The sequence below is a fragment of the Hemitrygon akajei genome, chromosome 8 (genome assembly GCF_048418815.1).
Source record: "Hemitrygon akajei chromosome 8, sHemAka1.3, whole genome shotgun sequence".
Taxonomy (NCBI): domain Eukaryota; kingdom Metazoa; phylum Chordata; class Chondrichthyes; order Myliobatiformes; family Dasyatidae; genus Hemitrygon; species Hemitrygon akajei.
Window position 1 is genome coordinate 44,345,048 of NC_133131.1, and position 18,260 is coordinate 44,363,307.

General features: G+C 39.2%; 1 protein-coding gene across 6 annotated transcripts in view; it reads right to left on the bottom strand.

Annotated features, from left to right (window-relative positions):
* Nucleotides 1-18,260, bottom strand: part of LOC140731844 (lysine-specific demethylase 2B-like) — a 218,852-nt gene that overhangs the window by 112,780 nt on the left and 87,812 nt on the right. For 4 of the 6 annotated variants that reach the window (XM_073053748.1, XM_073053747.1, XM_073053750.1 and 1 more), the window contains exons 2-4: nt 12,531-12,755; nt 5,955-6,098; nt 1,779-1,865 (exon numbers count right to left, since the gene is read on the bottom strand). In XM_073053748.1, the coding sequence (XP_072909849.1) occupies nt 1,779-1,865; nt 5,955-6,098; nt 12,531-12,755 (456 nt within the window). The remainder of the gene's footprint in view (nt 1-1,778; nt 1,866-5,954; nt 6,099-12,530; nt 12,756-18,260) is intronic. The other 2 variants (XM_073053751.1, XM_073053749.1) reach the window with 1 other exon arrangement.

Genomic DNA, 18,260 nt, shown 5'->3' on the forward strand with positions numbered 1-18,260 from the left:
CAGAAGTTTGGGCACCCTGGTCAAAATTTCTGTGAATAGTTAAGCGAGTATAAGATGACCTAATCTCCAAAAGGCATAAAGTTAAAGATGACACATTTCTTTAATATTTTAAGCAAGATTACTTTTTTTATTTCCATCTTTTACAGTTTCAAAACAACAAAAAAGGAAAAGGGCCTGAAGCAAAAGTTTGGGTACCCTGCGTGGTTAGTACTTAGTAACACCCCCTTTGGCAAGTATCACAACTTGCAAACGCTTTCTGTAGCCAGCTAAGAGTCTTTCAGTTCTTGTTTGGGGGATTTTTGCTCATTCTTCCTTGCAAAAGGCTTCTAGTTCTGTGAGATTCTTGGGCCGCCTTGTATGCACTGCTCTTTTGAGGTCTATCCACAGATTTTCGATGATGTTTAGGTCGGAGGACTGTGAGGGCCATGGCAAAACATTCAGCTTGCAATAGCTCATTGCAATTTCTATTTTAACTTCATCAGTCCACAGGACTTGTTTCCAAAATGCATCAGGCTTGTTTAGATGTTCCCTTGAACTTTTTGGCCGCAATGAGCAAAAGGTATGTTTGGAGAAAAAGGGTGCAGAATTTAATGAAAAGTACACCTCTCCAACTGTTAAGCATGGGGGTGGATTGATGATGCTTTGGGCTAGTGTGGCAGCCAGTGGCATGGGGAACATTTTACTGGTAGAGGAAAGAATGTCTTCAATTAAATACCAGCAAATTCTGGAAGCAAACATCACACCATCTGTTAAAAAAAAACGCTGAAGATGAAAAGAGGATGACTTCTACAACAGGATAATGATCCTAAACACACCTCAAAATCCACAATGGACTACCTCAAGAGGCGCAAGCTGAAGGTTTTGCCATGGTCCTCACAGTTCCCCGACCTAAACATCATTGAAAATCTATGAATAGACCTCAAAAGAGCAGTGCATGCAAGACGGCCCTAGAATCTCACAGAACTAGACGCCTTTTGCAAGGAAGAATGGGCAAACAAGAACTGAAAGAGTCTTAGCTGGCTACAGAAAGCGTTTACAAACTGTCATACTTGCCAAAGGGGCTGTTTCTAAGTACTGACCATGCAAGTTGCCCAAACTTTTGCTTCAGACCCTTTTCCTTTTTTGTTATTTTGAAACTGTAAAAGATGGAAATAAAAAAAGTAATCTTGTTTAAAACATTAAAAAAATGTGTCATCTTTAACTTTATGCCTTTTGGAAATCAGGTCATCTTTTACTCGCTTAGCTATTCACAGTAACAGAAATATTGACCAGGGGGTGCCCAAACTTTTGCATGCCACTGTATAAAGATTAAAGATGATGGAACATGAAAGAAATTAACTCTGAAGCACCACTTACTCATTTGTCCTCAAAATATATATTCCTGCCCCACCTTGAGATAAAGATGAATATTCTATTACTCATTTGACTCATCTGTACCTGTGGACTAATTGTTAATGACTTACATACATATACACTCAAATTCATTTGTAGTATGGCAAATATTTATCTTGCTAATATTTATAAAGTGGCAAGGAAAGAAACAGAGTGGTGGAAAAAGCAATGTTTTGATTGAGAGAAATATTGAGAATCATGTAATACTATTAACTTATAAATACATCAGTCCCATATTATACAAGTCGTATTTATTTAACCTTTACGTTTAGGTTGAATTATATCTGAGCAAAACACTTCTGGACAGATCTGTGTACACTACGCTTAAAATTCTTGTTGAATAAGGAATTGTATTTACAAATAAACTGCATTTCATCAGTACTTACTTTGCCAGTTTTTCCTTCCTGATTACACTTTGGACATTCCCAGCAATTTGGTAATTCATCATTAATGAGCCCTTCAGACTCTTCTACCTGATTAAAAACAAACATACATTACTCCACAATTCATACACCTGAAACTAAAGAAGTCCAAATACAAAAAATCAAAAATGTTTGAAAATCAAAGATTTTCAAGATAATTTTTCTGTCAAATGTAAATTGCAACATACAATGAATTGCATTGTTTATATCAATGACCAACTGTATGCAGGGGCCGACCCCAAGTGTCACCATGCTTCCAATGCTAACATACTATATCAGATCACTCAGAAACCCATGTCATCATGAGAAAAACAAAAACTCCTTACAGACAATGGTGGAAATTGAACCCTAATTGCTGGGGCTATAAAGCATTACATTAACTGCTACGCTATTTTGCTGTACCTACACTGCTATATTAATACTACTGCATCATAGTTTAAGGGTAGAATGCAAAAAGTTACTTTGACATTAATGATTTTAATAAGAAAATGTTTGATTTGAAGTAAACTACTGAACAGCAACAATAAACCAGATCAATTTTATAGTAGAATACAGAACTTTCATAGCTCTGCTGCAACAAAGTTTAACATTATGTGCTATATGTTTTTCACTGCATGTGTACAGTTTGGTGATTTTACTTTTATCTCAACAACTCCAATCCTTTAAGATCAGCGATTAAATATTAAGAAATCTATTTTCATCACTCTCCTATTAACAGTTGTGCCTTCACCTGCAAAAGGCCCATGTTCCATAATTTACTCTCAGACTAGACATCTCTCTACTTCCTTTTCCACTTCTAAAGTTCTAATGAAATGCTTTGGGATACAAGTCAGAATAAAGGTCTGTGAATGCTGCTGCCATGTGTAAAATCTCAAAATGTAGCTATATATTTGATAGCTTTAAATCATTTATGTAACTCATTAATTATAATGATAGCAGTGAACAACTAGGATCAATAGTATCATTGTATGGGTGTAATTTCAGGAGTTTCTAGAATGAGCTGATCCAACTGAAGAAATGACTGAATCTCAAAAGGAGAGATGCTTACATTTGGAAAATATTCTGCAGCATAGAGTTGCAGTAAAAGCAGGCACCACTTCCTTTTTTATTAAAATAAAAAAGGAAACTAATGATTTTCTAGGTTGAAGACAATAGTCAATGACCTGGACCACAATAATCTCACACTATATTAGCAATTCCAAAATATGTCATTACCAGGACCTCCATATTGATTGTGAGTTGAAAGGTTAACAACCTCAAATGCATGGGCAATTTGTTGTACTCAACAATTAATTTCAATAACTTCTTAATGCTAAACATCGCTTATGATGAGACAGTTTCCATCATTAAGGACCCCCAGCACCCAGGGCATCCCTTTTCTTACTGTTACCATCAGGTAGGAGGTACAGAAGCCTGAAGGCACACACTCAAAGATTCAGAAACAGCTTCTTCCCCTATGTCATCAGATTCCTAAACAGACATTCAACCTGTGAACACTACCTCACTTTTTAAAATATATATATTAGCTCTGCTTTTTGCACTATTTTTAATCTGTTCTATACATGTATAATATAATAGATTTACTTTTTTTCCTTCTTCTATATTATATATTACATTGAACTGCTGCTACTAACTTAACAAATTTCACAACACATGCAGGTGATAATAAACCTGATTCTGATTACTTTTGAACCTGACTCATATGCTCAACTATTCAACATAGCAAACACCCTGCAACAGAAATTTTTCTCTTGGAAGACAAGATGCCATATAACTACTACCAATAGATTATCAAAGCAGCTAATACATGTTGATCAGATCAAGTGGTCTGGAGGAGTATGTGTAACCATTAGTACAAAGATCATAAGACCATAAAACATAGGAATGGTATCAGGCCATTTCGAGCAGAATTAGGCCATTTAGCACAGTCTGCTCCACCATTCGATAATGGCTGATTTATTTTTCCTCTCAACCCCATTCTCCCACCTTCTCCCCATAATCTTTAACTCCATTACTAATCAAGAACCCATCAACCTCTGCTTTAAATATACCCAATACTGTCTGTGGCAATGAATTCCACAGATTCATCACCGATGTCAGAAATCACGCCCAAATGATGGACAAAGATTATTGAAGCTATCAAAGTACTATCTAATACTCTTTCAAACATCTTGGAATTTATCCCAGTTAACAAGATGTGGATGGTGTGATCATTCCTCCTCTCTTTCCCATGACCCTTGTGCCTTTCTGCTTTTGGACAGCCAGAAACTCCCGTCAGTGCAGTCACTAGCTACTTAGCTACAAGAAACTGCTGATTACAATTGACAAGACAGCAGCTTGAAAAAGGCACTTTGCTTAAAGAGTTGGATAGAAAAATGCACATGGCAAGTCAGTAAGCATGACTAGACTCCATCCAGTGCAACAGAAGTTTAAGTAACAGATCCCAAAGCAGCAAGATCACCCAAAAATTTCTGAACACCTTTCACTAGATGGGGTATCGAGTAAAAGTGTTGGGACTTTATGTTACAGCTGTACAAGATTTTGGTACTTGGAACATTGACTGCTGTTCTGGTTGCCATACTGTAGGAGGGATGGTACCAAGCTGGAGGCTACAAAAAGATTCAAGGGTACATTACTGCAACTGGAGAGTTTGAATTACAAAAAACAGATGGGATTGGGTAGAGCTTCACTCTCTGGAGCAAAGGAAGCAGAGGGGTGACCATTGAGGTCCATAAAATGATGAGCAGCACAGAAAAGATGATGGTTAGTGATTTTCCCAGAGGAAAGGAATTTAAAACTAGAAGTTATAGATTTAAAAGAAGAGGGGAAAATGTAAAGGAAACATGAACAGCAAGTTTCTAAGACGGTATATGTAACAAGGGAGTGGTAGAGGTAGATTTAATTACATTGTTTACCAATATCCTTAATAACCAGAAATCTATCAGTTTTCTTAACTCTGAGGAGTAGAGAATTTAACTCAACTTAATCTTAAGTGGCCTATTCTTAAGTTAAGGCCATTTTTAGTCTTCCCAATCTGGATAAACATCCTCCCTGCATAAAGCACGTTGAACCCTGTAAGAATTTGTTTCCATGAGATCTCCCCTCATTTTTCCAAACTCTCAAGGTCACAGTTCTCTTCCACGCAGTCTTCTCTAATCTCAAACTTGCTAATCTTGGAATAGTCAAATATATCTTCATTGCACTCTCTATAGCACATACATTCTTTATCAAACTGTATATGATGCTCCTAGTGAGTCCTCATGCAGGTTACATAGATGCAGCAAAACATCTTTACTCTTGTGCTCCGATAGTCTTATCAGGACAGAATTTAAAGATTTTAACTAGGAGGAGAGGCAATGACAATTATGATGTGAAGGAGGCAATACTTTTTATTTTTCTTCAGTCAGAGAACATAAAATCTGATAGCAGGTCGACACTTAATGATCATCTCTATCTGAGCTGGGCGAGGTGGTACAAAGACAATGAATCAAGGATTATGGCAGAGAATACAGAGAATAACAAGTCATTTGTGATACTCCAGAGTAAATTACATTTATTTGTTTCTATTACACTATTCATTGAATCCAAGGGGCTTTTCCACTCTGAACTACAAATAGCCTGGTAGAAGGGGCTTTTTTCACACTGAACAAATAGGTTGTGTATTCTTTGTGGGATTTCAAATTATGCAAATACAATGTGTAACTCCCTGAACCATGGGAAAATCTGGCTCTCACTGTAAAATCCACGTGGCTATGCTGTTCCTTTCTGCAAGAAATATCCCCTCCATGAGTAGAGGCTCCAAGAAGTTCCTGTAAACTGGCGTGACAAATAGTAGCAAAAGCTTCTTGAAATGAGTGGTGGCTAAAAGATTGCAGGCTATCATGACCTCACTGCAACAAGCAGGGCTATCAAATGATCTGAGGTGTAAGCTCCGGCAGCAATATGGAGTTATACAGACCAGATGTTAACTTTGGGAATAGAAGTTATTTTGCAGAGTTTTAATTAATAAAATGATGAACACTATTGCAAATCACAGTTAATTTCCTATGTTATCATCTGTTATATTATTTCAAATATGAAAGATGCAAGACCAGAATTTTTCAAAGTTATAATTCATCAGGTCAATGAGGTCAAGCATACCTTTAAACAACCTGGGTGTATTATTTCATTGCAGATGGAGCATTCCATTAAGCTAGCATTAAATTTCTCTGCTTCATCCACCACATTGTCTTCCTTTCCTGCCTCACCGCAGATCTTGCATACTGCAGTGTGTGGTAATACAGGCTGCAATAAAGTAACAGAGGTCAATAGAAGCTGGTCCAAAATAATACAGTACAAAATATTCATAAAACCACCATTCATAATCTTTGCCTACTCTGATATTTTGGACATGGTAAATTTGTTGATGGCAGTGCTTGCAGCAACATCAACTCTGTTCTGCAATGTTCCACTTTGAGTCCTACTGCGTTCCAATCAGAAAACTCAAGCTTGGTTACCAAATGAACAGAGGTCATAAATCTCCACAGAAGGAGGAGAATTGTATTGAGTCTCCACATTTGGGCACACTAGAGTACCAGCTTCTGAAATTTGATTTAATTCTTACATTACACCACGTGGAATTACTAAACCTAGAGAAAAAGAACAGTCATTGAAGAGAGGCAGGAAGTTGTCACCTACTTGTTCAGTAGAAGTAAAGATAATCAATGCTTTAAAAAAAAATTGGACAGGGACTTGTAGGACCTGCAGGACTGCTAGGATAGGGTTGAGCAATGAGAGAATGAGACTGCTCTACAGAGAGCTGGCATTGAATCAGGTAAATTGAATATTCTCCTGTAATGTTGGAATGACTCCAAGGTAAACTCCAGGATGATCTATAATCCCTTGGCATAAACTAAGCCTTGAATTGCAGAACATCCTAAAGGATAAAAAAGCTTTGACAGAATTTATCACTTTCAACAGACAAAGCTACATAAGTCATTTAATTATGTTATTATTCAGCAATATTTACCACTTCCAAATGCAAAAACATTAACTCATCATCGTCCAGCTTTGGGACACATTTTCATGACAAGATGTATTTTTTCATGCAAGTTCTTTCACATATTAAAAGTCTACTAAAGCATTTCACAATGATTGAAATACTACTCAATTGTGATGGCTGTTATTTTGAAGAAATGGAGATCGCTTTCATTTAGGCCTACCAACACCAAGTGAAAAGGACCAGTTATTTGTTTCTGATCATGTTTGTGTGTGAAATGCTAGCTGGAACAGGGGGACAAATGTTCTCAACTGAATAGCACTGCATTTCTTTAGATTCTATTACAATCACTTAATTGGGCAGATAGGATCTTGGTTTAAGCATCTCAATACTTGATATACTGCACTTCTGACAGCGCAGCAGTACCTCAGTATTCTCCTTTGCTGGCCTACATTACACATTTGATGCTGTGTTGAAGGGCAAACTCAATCATTGACTCAAAATAAAACCAAGAAACATCAATTCTCCTAATGCCTTTGCGTCAAGCAATATTAAAAACCTGAAGTACTCATTCCTAAATTGTTTTCACTCACCCATTGGGAGCTGCTTGCAGAACATTTGTGGAGGTTAACAAGCACATTCCATTCTGATTAGTTGTTTAAATTAGATTTTGCATAATTATTTTTAGAATTATTGGCAAAGATTCAAAATATAATTATGCAAATATGGTGCTAAATCAAAACATTCACAAAGATCTTATAAAATAAGTTAAAGAAACTGGGCAATCTTCTATTTAATATTATACAAATAAATCCCTTAAGCAATCTTAGAAAAAAATGCTAAATTGATATTGAAAGTGCTCATCATTATACTGTGAGTGAAATATAGACAATGTTACACAAAGCAAATGAGCTCATGATTTAACAAGTTTCAGCAGACTTAGTCCCTTGGAAAGTTACTGCTGGTAGAAATAATGTGGGATCACAGCACTTGATAATTTTATTTAAATGATAACTAATTGTTGACAACTACTACTGAGAAATAGAGTCTCTAATTAAGCAGAGCATAGCTGAGATCGTATTTAGATAGTCCTGAGGAGATCCAGTTTATATAGTGCCCTGAAAAAGTATTCAACCCCCACAACTATTTTCACATTTTACTGTCTCATTTTCTAAATTTAAAATCTATTTAGGAAGAATTTTTGAACTAATCTACAAAACCTTGTACATCAAATCGAAACCAACATGAAGACAAAAGGGCATTCAAGACAAGTCAGGGAAATTATAATTGAGAAGCACAAATCTGGGGAAGAGTATAAGACCACCTCAAAGGCACTGAACATACCTTGGAGCTCAATAAAGTAGAAAAAAATATGAAACCACAGCCACACTGCCTAGGTCAGGCTGTCCCTCTAAACTTAGTCACCGGAGAAGATCGACACTTTAAGAGAAGCTACTGTGATGCCAAGTCACTGACTGAGCTACAGAAGTCAGTGCCCACAAATGAAGATGAAGTACATGGTTCCACAATCTCTAAAGCCTTGCTTTCTATAGAGATGCTTTTTAACAGCAGGGACTTGAAATCAGGTCAGGATTGATGGAAAGATGAATGCTGCTAAATTAGGAGAGATCCTGGATAAAAACCTGCTAGCCTCTGCCAGAAAGTTTAAGAAAATTCATCTTTCGGCATGATGACTCAAAGCACACCGCCAGAGCAACCATGGAGTGGCTTCAAATGAAGAAAATGAAGAAGAATGGCCAAGTCCCTGACCTTAAACTGTACAAACATCTCTGGCAAGACCTCAAGATTGCTGTCTACCACAACTCCCTAACTAAACTAGCACAGTTTGAGCAATTATGCAAGGATAAAGGGGCAAATCTTGCTCCATCACAACGTGCAAAGCTCAAGGACTTATTCAACAAGACTACTGGTTGTAATAGCTGTGAGCGGTGGTTAAAGTTCAGAGAAAAGGGGATGAATACTTTTGAACTGCTGACATTTTAATTTTTAGATTTTCATCCTTTACAATTTCCCTGTTTTTTGGGCTCTACTGTGGAAAAAGGAGCAAGTGAACTTCACAGGGAGCTGATGGGTGGATAAGGAGGTAAGATGTGAGAGGGAAAAGAGAATGGGGAATAATGGGGTGGTTGGGGGGAAGGCATGACCGCAAGTTTGAGAAATTGATGTTCATGCCATCAGGTTGAAGGCTACCCGGATGGAATATCAGGTGTAGCTCCTCCAACCTGAGTGTGGCCTCTTTGCAGCAGTAGAGGAGGCCATGGACTGACAAGTTGATATCGGAATGGGTAGTGGAATTAAAATGGGTGGCCACTGGGAGATTCCGCTTTTTCCAGCGGATGGCACATAGGTGCTTGGCGAAGCAGTCTCCCAATCTACATCAGGTCTCACCGATCCACACTGGGAGCACTGGATATAGTATATGATCCCAACAGACTCACAGGTGAAGTGTCACCTCACATGGACGGACTGGTTGGGGCCCTGAATGGTAGTGAGGGAGGTGGTGTAGGGGCAGGTCTGGCACTTGTTCCACTTGCAAGGATAAGTGTGAGGAGGAAGATTAGTGAGAAGGGACGAACAGACAAAAGGAACCCTATCCCTGGGGTGGGGGGGGGGGGGTTGGTGTGAGGGCAGATGTCCACAAAATGGAAGAGATGTGATTGAGGGCATCGCCCTAGTTTTGGAATGAAAAGCCTCATCTTGAAAGCACATGCGGCGAAGATGGAGGAATTGTGAGAAGGGAATGGCATTTTTACAATTAACAGGTCGGGAAGAGGTACTGTCCAGGTAGCTGTGAGAGTCAGTTGATCTATAACAGACATCAGTAGATAAGCTATCCCCAGAAATAGAGACCAAGAGATTGAGAAAGAGAAGGCAGGTGTCAGAAATGGACCAGGTAAATTTGAGGGCAAAGTAGAAGTTGGAGGCAAAGTTAATAAGTTGACAAGCTCTGCAAGGGTGCAGGAAACAGCACCAGTGCAGTCATCGATGTAGCATAGGTAAAGTTCGGGATTGATACGTGTGTAGGTTTGGGACATTGAGCCCATTTGTCCCTCTCACTGACCCCCTCCTGGCACTTATCCTTACAAGTGGAACAGTGCTATATCTGCTCCTACACCTCCTCTCTCAGTACCATTCAGGGCCCCAAACAGTACTTCCAGATGAAGGGACACTTCACCTGAGAGTCTGCTGGGGTCATCTATTGTATCCAGTGCTCCCAGTGTGTCCATAACATGGAATGAAAATCAGCTTCTCAAATGTCCAGTAATGGCCCACCTACCCCCTTCAACATTGCTCATTCTAATTTTCCTCTCACTTCGTCACCTTACCTGCCCATCACCTCCCTCTGGTGCTCCTTCCATTTTCCCTTTCTTCCATGGCCTTTTGCCCTCTCCTAGCAGATTCCTCCTTCTCCAGTCCTTTGTCTCTCATCAATGGACTTCCCAGCTCTTTACTTCACCCCTGCACCCACTCCTGGTTTCACCTATCACCTACGACCTTTTATTTCTTCCTCCCCTACCCCCACTTTCTTACTTTGATTCTCATTTTTTTCTCCAGTTCTGATGAATGTTCTTTTCCATAGATGCTGCCTGGCCTGCTGAGTTCCTCCAGCATTTTGTGTGTTTCCAGCATCTGTAGATTTTCACTTGCTCACTATTAAAAATTCTCAGTTAAATTGATCTAAATCCCTGGTTGTAATACACATTTATGTGAACAAAGAGTTGGAGGTTGAATACTTTAAGGCACTGTATCTTCAATCTGTATATACAGCTCAAGGGTTAAGTTAGCTTATTTATTGCATTTGTTGTAAACTTACAACCATTCATTAGTAGCATGACTAAGTTAGCACCTGCACCAATGCAAGGAAAATCATCAGCCCTTTTTTTTTTGCTGCGTTTCAAAAGTGTGCATGGGACCTGATCTACCCTCATCACTTATTCAGATTTAAAGCTAATCTCCAATGTATTCTCCAAAATTTCAAGAGACAAAATTCATTTGGCTGTGAAGCTCTTTGTAACGTTTTGCAGAATTCACCTTTTCAACAAATGTAGTATTTTATTTTTCGATTACTTCAATTTTACAACATAAATTTGCCTTATGTCATTTCTCAAAGCTTTTCACCATCTTTATTTTATTTTGCAATGCACCAACTTGCTCCTCCATTTTATAAAGTATCCTCAGAGTGAATACAGGTCCACAATCCCTTATACGAAATTCTGAAATCCAAAAAGCTCCGAAAACCGTTTTTTTTTTTTCGCCAACAGCTGACGTCACTCAGGTGTGACTTGGCAGCACTAGCAGAGGCCGCCAGACGTCAGTTGTGGCTCAGCGCTCGTACTGGTTACACGTGCATTTGCTGTTCGCTGATATTTTGTGTTCACTGTTGACTTTGTGTTTAATTTCACTGTGAAAATGTCAAAAAGAGCTGCAGATACCCTTGTGGGTAACAATGGGAAAAAGAGAAGGAAGCATCTATCATTATCAATAACGCAGAAAGTGGAGTTATTGCAGAAGCTTGATCGTGGTGTGTCTGTGCAGCGTCTTACTGAAGAATATGGTGTTGGAACTGTATATGATTTAAAGAAACAGAAAGACAAGTTACTGAAGTTTTATAGTGACAGTGATGTTCTACATTTATTCCAATAAATCATTTACCATGTGTTTGATTCGGTTTGTTTGAAGCTGTATATTTTTATGTTTTATTAAATATTTTTGTTGGAAATAAAATATTTTTCTTGTCATTATTCCCTAAACAATACAGTTAAACAACTATTTACATAGCATTTACATTGTATCAGGTACTATAAGTAATCTAGAGATGATTTAAAGTATACAGGAGGATGTGCTTAGGTCTGGAGCTCTGCCGGGTCCTAAAGTCCACCCGCACTGAGACAGGTTAAATAAGGGACTTGAGCATATGTGTTTTTTGGTATCCGCCGGGGGTCCCGGAACCAATAAGGAGGGATTCTGAAATCCGAAAAATTCTGAAATCTGAAATGCAACTGGCCCGAAGGATTTCGGATAAGGGATTGTGGACCTGTAATTGTCTTTCCAAACATATTTTCTTTAAAACATGACTGTCAACCACACTGTCACACATAAGGAGATTGTCCTGTGCCTAGAGTGACTTTATGGAATAAAATCAATGTATACACGCTAACATTTACATTTATTGTGCTTTTTTTATTATTGTGTTCTTTAACTGATTGTGTTGTTTTTTGGCACTGCATTGGATCCATGTTAACAATTATTTCATTCTCCTTTACACTTGTGTACTGAAAACAACATTAAACAATCTTGACTCTTGAATTATTGTTGGGATTTATTACTGTGTGACAAGAAAAAGAATTACATGCTATTTCCTTTCCTTACACAGCAGTAACCACAAACCCATCCAATATCAAGCAAAATAAAACTCTTTAAATCAGCAGTTATAAGAAATGGATGTGCACACACATGTAATAGGATATACTTTAATTGTATCTTCAAAAATATAATTTCCATCTTTATTTCAACTAAATATCATATATAATTTCATCTAAAACATTTAGAATTGTGCACAATACTATGGTTTTTCCTCCTTAGGTTAATGCTGATAAATTAAATCTGATTGGTTATAACAATCTGAAAAGTAGACACAGAATATCCTTGTCAACACTGAAATGGAGTTCCAGGATGATACCAGCCAGAATAATCAAACAATTATGCACTGCACTTACAGCAATACATTGCCTCTTGATACAGGACTGCTTCATTCTGCCAGGGCCACCAAACTTCTTCATGTCTTTGCAGAAGTGGCATTCTCCACACTCTGTCCGCAAGCAGGCTTCGCATTTGCGACATCGCGTTCTGCGTCTACGCGCACCACTGGTTGATTTATGAGGAAGGATTTTGGGTCCTGATGAAGGGGTTGGCCGAGGTTTTAATCTTGCTGAGGCCCTGGACTGTAAGAGAGTAAAGAAATATATATATTTTAAAAAATCATACAACACTCAAAAAAATTTCACATTAAAATTGTCACTTGTTTCCATCCATTCAAAGCAAACTGGCAGAAATCCTAGTCATTAATTCATATAAAACAAGAGTACTGTTTTAAAAGAAATCAAGTAGGCCATTCTCTACTTGGTCTCCCTGCATCATGCGCAAAAAACAACTTCCCAATATGCTTCAGTTAATTAATATTTTGCAGATGACATGAATGAGAAGCATGTATTCCACTTTAACAAGATAATCCATCCAGAAAATAATGTTGCCACTGTATGAGAAAGTCTGCAGATACCAGAAATCCAAAGCAACACCCACAAAATGCTAGAGGAACTCAGGTCAGGTAGCATCTATGGAAATTAATAAACAGTTGAAGTTTCAGGCTAAGACCTTTCTTCAGGGTTGAGAAGGAAAGGGGAAAATGCCAGAATTAAAAGGTGGGGGGGAGGGGAAGAAGGTAATCTAGAAGGTGATAGTTGAAGCCAGGTGGGTAGGAAGGGCAAGGGCCGATGGGGGGGGGGGGGGGGAAGGGGGGGGGGGAAGAGAGGGGGGAAGAGGTCAGAGTGGGAAAGAGAGGAAATACTGGAGTTTTGTTTTGTCTATTCAGAACTTAATGATTTGGTACACAAAGTTTCTAAGCCTCATCTGACTGTCTACTCTCGGTTGAAACAAATGAATTTTGATGTAAGAGTTTCATAAATGGAGCAGGTTTCATGAGACTCAGTGACGGACATGCCAGAGTTGTTCAATGGGCTACCCTGAGATAAATCAAATTGGGTGACACTTTTCAGACACAAGATAATCAATATCTTTTGAGGAAGGAATGAGAATTATGGTTAGTATCACTGATTTATATGATGTGAAAAATGTTTACAAACAACAAGCAAAGACATGAAAACTACTATAAATGACAAAATGTAAGAAGTGTTAAAAGAATAAAAGTAGTGCACATGAACTGTTCAGAAATCTGATGGTGGAAGGGAAAATTTGTTCTTCTATCTTTGAGCTAGATCTTCAGGCTCCTGTATCTCCACCCCAATGGAATATATTGAAAAGAGGGCATTTTCTGTAAGACGATGGTCCTTGGTGATGGATGCTCCTTTCTTGAGGCACCATCTCTTGAAGATGTCCTCAGTGGTGGAGAGGGTTGTGCCTGTGATAGAGCTGGCTGAGGTTAAAACACACTAAAGCCTCTTGAGTTCCTGCAGATTGGAGCCTCCAAACCAAACGAAGCAGTGATGCAACCAGTCAGAATGCTCTCCACTGTACATCTATAGAAATTTGCAAATCTTTGGTGACATCCCAAATCCCCTCAAACTCCTAATGAAGTAAAGCTGTTAGTGTGCCTTCTTCGTGGTGCATCAATGTGCTGGATCCAGTATTGATTCTCTGAGATGTTGATGCCCAGGATAATGAAGCTGTTCACTCTCACCTTCAGTGACCCCTCAATGAATACTGGGGAGTGTTCTCCCAACTTCCCTTTCCTGAAGTCCATGATAAATTTCTTGGTCTTGATGACATTGAGTGTGAGTGTTGTGACATGACTCAACCAGTTGATCTATCTCATTCCTCTACACCTCTTCATCACCATCTGAGATTTTTCACAACAGTGGTGGCATCAGCAACTTTATAATTGTGCTCATCCCACAGTCATGTGTAGAGCAGAGCAGAGCAGTGGGTTAAGTATGCATCCTTGAGAATAAGTTGTCGGTGAGGAGATGTTACTATCAATCCACACTGTCTTTAGTCTCTGATAAGGAAGTTGAGGATTCAGTTGCAAAGAGGTACAGAATCCTACATTTTGAACCTTGTTGATTAATACTGATGAGATGTTGGTGTTGAATGCTGAGCTGTCTCACATGATTTTTTTTTGTTGTCTAGGTGCTCCAAAGCAGAGTGGAGAGACCAAGAGATTGGTCCCATTGTAGACCTGTTGTGATGGTGGTGAAATGCAGTGGGTCCAGATTCTTGCTCAAGTTGGACTTAATTGAGTGACTGACTGACCAACTAAATCAATGCTTCAATATACTCCGACATTCAGGGCTAATTTATAAATTTGTAATCAAGATACTACACAAGTCAAATTATAGTTGCAAACCATGCTTTTATGGATTTGTGACAAGCACAACTGTGCTGCTGAAAAGCAAAGAAAATCAACAGTAACCAATAAAATTGTTCTAGCTTTGTTTAGCACTATTGCTGGTTTCAAAAGTTGCCAAAGGATTATAATAAAACTCTATTAATCCTGCACTGATTGCTTGAAAATCCTGTGGTTTGGCAATGTACTTACTTATAAATCTAGAAAATGAACCACAGGTCCAATGTGCATGCAATGTGTGATACTATGGCCACAGATTTGAAGTGCCTCTGGGCCAAAGATCAGAAGTACGGTCCTGGTGCACAGCCGGTGGTGGACTCGAAGGTCAGAAACATGAGTTCAAGAACTTGGGTATGTTTGCATTTCAGAGTTGGAGCTTGGAGTGCTTTGTGTATTTTTCACTCCCTTCAAGTTCATCAGCTTCGCCAGAAAGTTCATTGCAAGTTGCCCTAGATGAAGAATGCCCATCCTGTGGATGAACCTTACAAATCACAATAACGAGCTCTGATATTAAATTCCTAAGTTTGAAGCACATGGACTGTATGTGCTCATTCCTACAAACAGTTTCCTCTTCCTCTGCTTTCTGTAATTGTTCTTTTATAACAGTCTTTTGTGCTTTTGATGACATTCAGTACAGGTAGTCCCAAGTTACGAACGTCCGACTTACAGACAACTTGTACTTACGAACCGAGGAAGGAGAACGCTGTCTACCATTTTAAGTCAGATCGCAACGCCATCTGCCATTTTAAGTCATTGACATTGACACTGTGTTGAATGCTTAACTTTGTATTTAGCTTAAATTTTTCTTAGTAAGATTCACCCTGACCCCGCCCCCCCCCATTCCGGTCAGCTGGTGACGCAGTGAGATCAGCGCCGGGCTCGAGCTCGACCCAGTGACAGACCGCTCCCGTGCCGGGTTGATGTCGATCCAGTGACTCCCATACCATCCGTGCTGGGTTGATGTCGAGCTTGCAACTCGACCTTGTAAAAAAAAACACTGCCACCTCCAGTTTAAATTCCCATGCGGAATACTGCAAATACCCAAACCCAGCACAGCCCCCACTTGTCCCATTTAACCTGTCTCAGTGCGGACCCGGGGAATTCAGTACAGTGGTCCTTAGGACCCAGTGTACCTCGGGAGCCGGCACAGGTCGGGACCCGCCGCCCGCAGTGTTTCTGTTCCATTGACAGGAAGCAATCGCAATTGAAAATAAAGTGGAAATAATGAAGCATTTGGAAAGAGGTGAAACGCCATCGGTCATTGGAAAAGCATTAGGCTACAGTCATTCAACGATTGGAACAATTTTAAAGGATAACAGATAAAGTGAGAATAATGGAGCATGTGAAAGGCCCTACCCTGATGAAAGCTACAATTATTACTAAGCAACGCAGTGGTTTAATTATTGGCATACATACGTTTCTTAAGTGTTTTATATGCATAAAAAGGTAAAATATATACTATATACTAAGACAAACGTTTGACGAACTGATGCTAAATAATACCGGATGTACTTGTTCCGACTTACGTAAAAATCCGACTTAAAGACGGTCTCAGGAATGGAACTTGTACGTAACCCGGGGACTGCCTGTATAGTACTGTAGCCATAACGTTATCAGAATAGAACAGCACAGTGTAGACTCTTTGGCCCACAATGTTATGACAACCTTTCAACTTACTCAAAGATCAATCTAACACTTTCCTCCCACATGACCCTCCATTTCTCTTCCATTCATGTGGCTATCTAAGATTCTCTTAAATTAAAAAGGATCTAGTGTTTTCCCGGTGTATGTGACAAATAAACTATTCTCATGAATTCCGGTTCTTACTTAGAGCAAGACCTTTGACCTTGTTAAAATTCTTTTCCTCAAAGTTTTATTTCAATTCAATTGTAAATAATGTGGGAGAATGGAAACCTGATTGGATGAGAACTAACCAATCAGGAGGGATGGACTACAGGGGTATAAATACCACCCAACTAGACATGCCCAGACATCATCTTTGATAAGGATGGCAGAGTTTTTCCATTGAATGTCAGTTATAATCGACACCTGTACCCAGCTGGAAGCATTTATTCTCTTAGATGTTCCTAGTGTATCTGCCTCTACCACCACCTCTGGCACCATGTTCCATGCACCCACCACTCAGTAAAAACACACACATGCATCTCTGACATACTCTTCCCACCAGCCCCCATACTTTCCTCCAATCATCTTAAAATGATGCCCTCTTGGATTAGCCATTTCCACCCTGGGGAAAAGGCACTGGTTGGCCTTTATCAATGCCTCTTATCTCATACACCATAAAGTTATTGTTATGCATTTATTACTTGTATGCATCTGTCAAAACTCAACCTTTGTGTCACACAGTAGTATATATAGTTATCCCCAGATAATGTGCAAAAGAAAGTGAAACAAAAGCATTCTGAGGTATTAACAAGAGGATGTCTGAAATATCTGACTGTCCTACCAATATTCCAAGGGTGCTTGATTATCAGAGATTTTCTATATACTTTTCATTCATGACACTCATACATCTGTGTTTATAGAGTGCACTGTACAGTACATGACATGTCCTGCTAAGAAAGACACATGGCAATATGTAATTGCTGGTTGCAAAGTTAATAACAAGTACAGACAAGCGATTGTGTCAGGTTCATGAAGAAAGACTGTTCTATCAGAATCAGGAACTCAGGTAATGTAGCGGGTAATGGTGCATACTACTCTATATCATATGTTCTTCCAGCATTTTGTAGATGTATTTTATTTCTTTTTCTCACCTCTTACTGGTGGTATGAATGTGCATTTTCTCCCTCAATCTCAGGTCCTCCACTAGAGGCCTGGGAGCTTGAGGGTTCAGTGCAGTATCCTTGCTGTTCCTAGTAATGCGCTCTTCTGGACCGAGATCTCAGATGTTGTTTCCGGTATTTGTTGGAGCCACTCTCCCAGTCTAGGTGCCACAGCCCCAAGTTCTCCTAACACCACTGGGATTGCTCTGGCTTTAACCTTCATGTCCTTTCTATTGGCTCTTTCAAGCCCTGGTATTTCTCCAGCTTCTCATTCTTTCTTCCTGATGTTACTGTCATTTGGGATTGCTACATCTATTAAAATTGCTTTCTTCTGTTCTTTGTCCAGTATTACTATGTCTGGTTGATTGGTCAGTACCTGCTGTCAGTCAGTATTTGGAACTCCTAAAGGATCTTAGCTCCATCATTCTCCACCACCTTCTCTAGTGTTTCACATTTGGACTTGGAAGTGTGCAATCCATACTCAGCACAGATGTTCTTGTACACACTTGCTGCAACTTGGTTGTGCCATTCAATGTATGCTGACCCTGCTTGCATCTTGCACCCTACCCTACTATATGCTG